The sequence below is a fragment of the Lagopus leucura genome, unplaced genomic scaffold (assembly GCF_019238085.1).
Source record: "Lagopus leucura isolate 7727_CA_CO unplaced genomic scaffold, USGS_WTPT01 Super-Scaffold_100016, whole genome shotgun sequence".
NCBI classification, from domain to species: domain Eukaryota; kingdom Metazoa; phylum Chordata; class Aves; order Galliformes; family Phasianidae; genus Lagopus; species Lagopus leucura.
In genome coordinates this window covers 9,102,612-9,109,253 of record NW_024962270.1, presented here as the reverse complement: position 1 = coordinate 9,109,253, position 6,642 = coordinate 9,102,612, and the positions used below count along the sequence as shown (strand labels likewise).

At 49.5% G+C, this 6,642-nt stretch overlaps 1 protein-coding gene across 1 annotated transcript; it reads left to right on the top strand.

The window, feature by feature from the left end:
• Positions 1–20: 20 nt before the first annotated feature.
• Positions 21–5,721, top strand: LOC122182993 (DNA-directed RNA polymerases I and III subunit RPAC2-like). Its single transcript, XM_042876695.1, has 5 exons — positions 21–122; positions 2,349–2,446; positions 3,485–3,561; positions 4,565–4,647; positions 5,526–5,721. Exons 1-5 carry the CDS (start codon positions 84–86, stop codon positions 5,571–5,573), a joined length of 345 nt encoding a protein of 114 aa, XP_042732629.1. The 5' UTR covers positions 21–83; the 3' UTR covers positions 5,574–5,721.
• Positions 5,722–6,642: the final 921 nt, after the last annotated feature.

The window sequence follows — 6,642 nt, the reverse complement described above, 5'->3', positions numbered from 1 at the left end:
AGGCGCTTCCGGCGCGGCCCCGCTGGGCATACTGGGAGCTGTAGTTCCCCGCGGGGCATGCTGGGAGTTGTAGTCCGGCGGGCATGGCGGAGACCGGCGAGAGGAAGGCCGCGCTGGAGATGGTGAGGGCCGCGGGGCTCGGGGGTAGCGGGGAGCGGGAGCGGGGCACGGCTCGTCTCGGCCTTCACCGCAGCCATCCGGCGCCCAGAGCTGGGCGGGATCCTCAGGGCCCACGCTTCTGAGGAGCTGGAGGCACGCGGGGCCGGGCTCAGCGCGCCGGGCCGTCCGCTCTCTGTGACAGCGGCGGAGCCCGAGGGAACGGCGCGGAGCTGCGTCAGGGGCGGCCGGGGAATGGGTCTGCTCCGGAGCTGCTAAAATCCAGCAGTCGGGGTCTGATTTTTCAAGTGGCGGGAAGCGAGCTGGGTGATCCCGATCAGCGCCTTCAGCTCGGGACGTTCTCGGATTGCCCGCTGCGCGTGGCAGCCGCTAGGTGGCGCTGCAGCTCAGAATAACAGGCCGCGGGCTCTGCTGTCTGACTGAGGAGCCCTGCGCCAGCTCCTCCCCAGCCGCTCGGTCTGCGGCCTTTGAGCTTCTTGCAGCAAGCCTCTAGCATGAGACATGTGAGAAATCTCAGCCTTTTGCTTCAAAGCACAGACCCAGCGCTGCGGGGAGTAATTGTCCTGGCTGTGTTCTGGCAGGGCATGCGTTGGTTTTCCTCTGAAGCCTCAGACTGTGCCAGAAGTGAGATATCTGACTAGGCAGGACAGTGTCTGGATGTGAAGTGAAGCTCACGGTCCTGCTGAAGTCCTGAATTTTATCAAAGCACTCTCCACAGGAAAGGAGAGAGAGAAATTACGTCTGATGAAGCAGGTTCAGCATAGAATGTTCCTTACGGCTATGGGAAACAGCCGTGCTTTGGCTTTTATCTGCCAGATCAGTGCACGGGGTACTTACAGTGTGTTAAGGAGGCACAGACAGCTGAACCCACTGTGTTGCTGCTCTCTCCCACAAGCAGACCCAGCTGCCATGCAGGAGATGCATCCTGTCCCGTTCCTCTGCTTCCTGTATGCAAAAGCTCCTTCAGCTCTGGAAAGGACTCTGAAGTTGGTGCTCCCAAATCTATCTGCTAAAGCTCCAAGCATCCTATTTTTCAAGTTATTTTTATGCCAATTTTGTAATTCAGATGTAAAACTTTGCTCCCAGTCAGAGAAACATCTTTTTGTGTATGCACGCTTACACCTGAGCTAAAGTGCAGCTGAATGCAGGAAACAAAATGGGTGCCATGCAGCGGTAGTGCCAGGCAGCTGCCTCCTAAATTAGCCTGCTCTTCTCCAAGCTTTTACTCTTAATGAAAAAGAAAATCCCTTTTGAGGACAATTTTAATAAATAGTTCTTTGCAAAGCCCAACAGTATGAGGAACTGAGGCTAGCAGCTGTTTTTTGGAAGAAGGAGGGAAGGTGCTGGGTCCAGCAAGCAGGAGAGCAGCAGGCTGTCTTCCAGAAATCACAAGTCACATGTTGCCTTGCCATTACAAGAGAATGTTTTGCCTCTCTATTTTAATCACCAGTAACACTGCTTTGAGGGTGGATTGCAAATTGCTAGGAGGTGAAAGAGATCAGGCCAACATCCTCATGTTGCTGCATCACATCTGCTCTTCTGCAACAGCTGGTGTGCAGGAACCTGCCCTGGAGTCATGCTGAACATCTGGGTGATCTCTTTTGCAGGAAGCAGACTGCATCTCCTTTCTAAGCTTCTGAGTCAGATCCCTGGGGCTGCTGTACCTGTAAGAGGAGGAAGGGGAGCATTGCTCCACATGGAGGTTATAAAACCACTGGAGCAGCTGAAGATTTGTCAAGAGGCAGGATGCAAAGAGATCAGTACTCATCCAGTCAGGCTCTTCACTTAGCCTCAAAGTCTCTCTGCTGCTAGGAGTGGAAATGATCAATGCCATCTGGATATACCAGGTTTTGTGGAACCTGGGGAAATATCAGGGGATGAGCATCCCTCTAGTAGCTGAGCAATTAGTTAGGTGGCTCACTGGCTTTGGAGGAGATCCCAAACTGGGCTTCTTAGGAAACACTGGCTAGTTTCATACTTTTTGGGTGCCTAAGCCTAAAACAGCAGAATTAAGGGATTGCTGCTAGTGTTACAGGGTTCAGTAATAACCCTTTCTACATTATCCCCCAGAAACAGGCCCTGCACAGGCAGGTGCAGGTTGTTGAAAGAGAAACAAATGCAATTTTTTCAGCCTCTGGTATCTTGGAATCAGGCCAGATTCTTCACTAGCATCCTGGTCTTTATTACCACAGAAAACATTATGGCACCTCTTCTTTCCCAATTTGTGGCAGGTCCAGGCAGATGGAACAGATGGAAACTGTGTCACTTTTGTGCTGCATGATGAGGACCACACACTTGGCAACTCCCTCCGATACATGGTCATGAAAAAGTAAGTAAAGCCCCTACAGTGTCTGGTGCTGCTAAGAGCACTTGTTTCCTATTCTAGCCTTCTCTTTAATAACCTGCACCTCAGGGTGTTAGAATGAAACATGTAATCAGAAGTCACCTCCTTCTGTATCTGTTAAGGTCTTATATCAGACACATCAAAGATTCCTTATCTGTGACTTCTGTTCCCCAAATCAGCTGCTTTTTTTTTCTTCTTTTTTTCCTTCCTTATTGTTATCAGGACCCAGAAGGCACTCATAAGCCTTAAGGAGCCTGACAGGTCTCACCTGGAACCTCCATACCCTGCCCATTGGTTCAGGAGTCTCATTTGAGCTCACAGCTTCCAGCTGTTGCCTGTTTGACAGGAGCATTAGTTCCTAGCTTGGCCATAGTATTGCTTGTACTTGGCTACAGACTTTACAGACCTGGTCACAGTCCTTTCTTATCATTATAGGCCTATCTATTGATCACTCTGTTGTGTTTAACTTGGGTTTCTTTCACTTGGCCTGTGGATTGACTTTTTGGCCTGCCCTTGGACTTGTTTTACCCCCACAGACTTACCTGATGACCTTTAGTTGATCTTAGCTACTATCTCTAGGCTTACCTTATTCTACCACTTGAGTGCCATAGGATGGGGCTGGCTGATGAGTTCACTGTCCCGTTGGCTGTCTTAACCTTCTTGACTTCCAACTTTCCATCCCTTAGGTAACAGCTAGTCCTTACTGCTCCTTGGTGGTTAATCATGGAGGAAATTGTGTGTCTAAAATGCAGAGGATGCTGTAGGTTCTCTGGGCAGTTGGTGGTGCTAGGAGCTTGCCAGCCACATCCTTGCTTTGCAAAGCTGCAATTCAAAGGTGGAGAACGTGAATAACATTATTCAGGCTGTTTCCTTGCAGCATACTCCTCCTGGGAGCCCCTTGGTCATTGCAGAAGAATCCTGAGCCCCAGCAGGTCTGAGATGGCCTGAAATTCTGACTTTGCTGAGATGTGCTGTGAACAGTCTGGGCTTCCATTGCATTTTTTCTCTCTTTCCCCACCACAGCCCTGATGTGGAGTTTTGTGGCTACTGCATCACACACCCGTCTGAAAGCAAGATCAACTTCCGCATTCAGACCAGAGGTATGGATGTGTGTGTGTCCTCTTTGTGTCTGGCTATTTCTGTGGGATTCACCTTGCTTGTGTCAGGTTTCAGCTGTGGGTTGTGCAAACAAAGAAATGCACTTTTCTCTCTCTTCTGTGCTAGCCATCTGCAACTTCTGTGCCCTGTTGCTTCGTTGGGGAGGCTGCTCTGAGCTTTGTGCTGTAGCTCTTCTGTTTCCCAGCTGTAGGGCTGAGCAGCATCTGCCAGCTGAGTCCTGAGGATCCCATGGCCTTGCCTGGTCCCAGTTGTCTGAGTTGGTTGGCAGCAGGCCCTGAACTGTAGTGCTGGAAGTAGAATAGATCTGCTGTTCAGTGTTAGAGTTGATCTCTCCTTAAGTCAGTGTGGTGTTTAGAAACTGTGCTGACATACCTAACTGCAATAAGATAATTCATTTTTCAACTACTCAGCTGTTTTGTAGCTTTGGACCTGAGGCTGTCTTGAAAAGCTGTCTCTGTGTGCTGACCCAATGACTTGCCTCCTGAAGAGGACTTTGTCCCCTGACAATAGGTAGCACTGACAGCTCTGAGCTTCTTGCAGTCACCTGTTCCTCCCAACACACCTGGCCCTGTATGCTCTGCAGCTTTGTCTGCTGCCTAGAGAGCTGCTGTTATTTCATTCCTTCCCCATGGGGCTGATCCCTTGAGCATCAAATATGTAGAAGTCAGTTCCTGGAAGCAAGTTGCTTGCTTGTGCTTGCTGACTCTTCAACTTTGTAGAAATAATTGCTGCTCTGCCTGTTGGCTTTGCCAACGTGGGACTAACTGCAGGGTAAGTATCTGCTGTTCCTGGGCTATAGCCTAGAGCACGTAGGCTCTGAGATCTGGGCTTGGGCTGTTGGTGATAGGCTGGCAGGAGCCCACACGTTGCTGTTTGCCGTGTAAGAGCCTCTCTATATTATGGGAACAGCCATGCTGGCATGCAGTGTTGAGGGAAAGGTCCCCAGCCACCTCCCATTTCACTAATTCATCTGCTTTTCTGAAGGGTCCCTTCCTGCTGTTGAGCCATTCCGCAAAGGGCTGAACGACCTGATGGGTGTTTGCCAACACGTACTCGATACCTTTGAGGTGAGACTGTTGCCTGAAGAGCTCAGGGGCCTTCTTGGTCAAGAGGGACTGAGAACTTTTGACACAAAAAGCCTGGTAGCTTTTTCAGGCATTCTTTGCCTGACATTGGTTTGACAGTGGTTTTCCAAGTCCTAAACCACTACTTCAGCCACTGGGGTTGGGAAGAGGAGAGGACAAGTCAGTCTTTGCAAAGCCCTGTGGTTCCTCCAGTGGAAGGCACTGGTTGGTACAACAGAAATTTTTGATGTCCCATGAGTATTTCTGCCTGTATTTTTGCTATGGATGGAGCATTAAGGAGCAGAAATTCCTGCAGGTAATGGAGGAAGGAGTTCTCAGACTTCCTGTCTTTTAACTTAAATGGGAGCACCTCTGAACTTCTTGCTTCCACATGAGGAGTGCCAGAACACTCACTACAGCCTGAGCTGTAGTTTCCCTGTAGCCAATCTGTGGACTGCCCAGCTCTGAGTGCTGTCTCTAGGATGTACATTTCAGCAGGAGAGTGGCCGAGAGCTGGAGCTGGGGGTGGAGAGCAGACCCAGGGTACTGGAGACTGAGCTGCTGAGCATGTCCTCCCACAGCATGCTTGGTTGGCTTCTCTCAGTATTTCCTCAACGCGTCGACCAGGATTAGGCCAGAGCTTGCACAAAGTCTTTAGGGCTTACCCCTGCAGCTGGACCCAGCAGGCACGGCCTCACTTCCTTTGTACTGTGATGACTAAAGGCTCAGTCTCTTCCGGAAGTTCTTGGAGCATTTTGTGGTCCCTCAACTGTTCCAGGATTTGGATGGAGAAGTCACAGCACAAACTGATGTGGTGATGCTGGTGTGTGAATCGCTCAGATGTATTGCTGTTAACATTTGTCCTTTGCTCTTGCTTGCAGAAGAGCATGAGAAAATACAGGGCCCAGAGGGAGGAAGAGATGCAGTAGCATTTGGGAATGGTGGTCCTCGTGGATGTTTGTATTGTTCATGTACTGAATTCCCCGTGTCAAGAGTATTTTGGTTTTGGTTTTTCTAATAACTACTTTGATGTGTGTATTTTCTCTAGTAATAAAGTATGTGAAGTTTGATGCTGCAGAGGTGTTGCTGTTTTCAGCTCATGCAGGTACAGAAAACAATAGCTGCAAGGCAGCTCTTTTCACACTTCCATTTTATTTCCTCCCCTCTTCAAATGTTGCTGTTTTCTGCCCAGGATGTTCAGACCACTTGTGATGGTGAAGGTAGTCTGGTGCACAGAGCTGCTCTGCTCCAGCATACAAGGGGAATAAAGGTGTTCAATGCAGTGTAAATTCAGGCTTTGAGAGAGGCTATAGCCTCTTTCTGATGTAAATCCTTCTGTTACTGGCCCCAAACCCAAATGCCTCTTGGACAGTGACAGTCATGGGGCATCAGCCACCTTGCTAGTAGGCCTATTTCAGTGTTTCTTTACCTTGAGCGTGGTCAAATTTTCTTCGTATCCAGTCTGAAACCCCCCTGACAAATCCTTCTGTCATTTCTTTGCATTCTGTCATTGATTACCAGGGAGGAGAGACTTGTGCGTCATTCCTCACTTCTCAGAGGAAGATGCAGAGAGCAATGAGGTTGCCTTGGCCTCCTGACTGGACTGCCCAAGTGTCTTCAGACTTTCTGTGCAGGACACGCCTTCAAGCTCTTTTGCCAGCTTCTTTGCCCTCTGGTTGCATTCAAGTAATATAATCAGCCTTCATTTTTTTTAACAGATCGCCCTCAAATGAGCAGGGAATCATTTCATGGTGAGACAATTGAAAAAAAAAACACAATGAAACTTGCCTCATTGAAACCCCCTGAAGAATGCAGACAGCCACAAGCCCAGACCACTCCTTGTGAGCTTATCTAGAGAGTGCAGTGCTGAAACCCCGGCCTTGTTCTGATCTGCTGGCAGCTAGCCAAGGGAAAGCCTTTCATTGAGTGTAATGTGGCATGAAGTAACAGGAGTTCTTTCTGCTCTGTGCTGGGTGCAGGAGTGTGAACCTTCCCAGT

Excerpts from the sequence above, each read along its gene's own strand:
- LOC122182993 (XM_042876695.1), top strand. The coding sequence starts at position 84 with ATGGCGGAGACCGGCGAGAGGAAGGCCGCGCTGGAGATG. Across the intron at positions 123-2,348 it reads GGAAGGCCGCGCTGGAGATG|GTCCAGGCAGATGGAACAGA; the intron begins GTGAGGGCCGCG and ends AATTTGTGGCAG. Across the intron at positions 2,447-3,484 it reads CGATACATGGTCATGAAAAA|CCCTGATGTGGAGTTTTGTG; the intron begins GTAAGTAAAGCC and ends TCCCCACCACAG.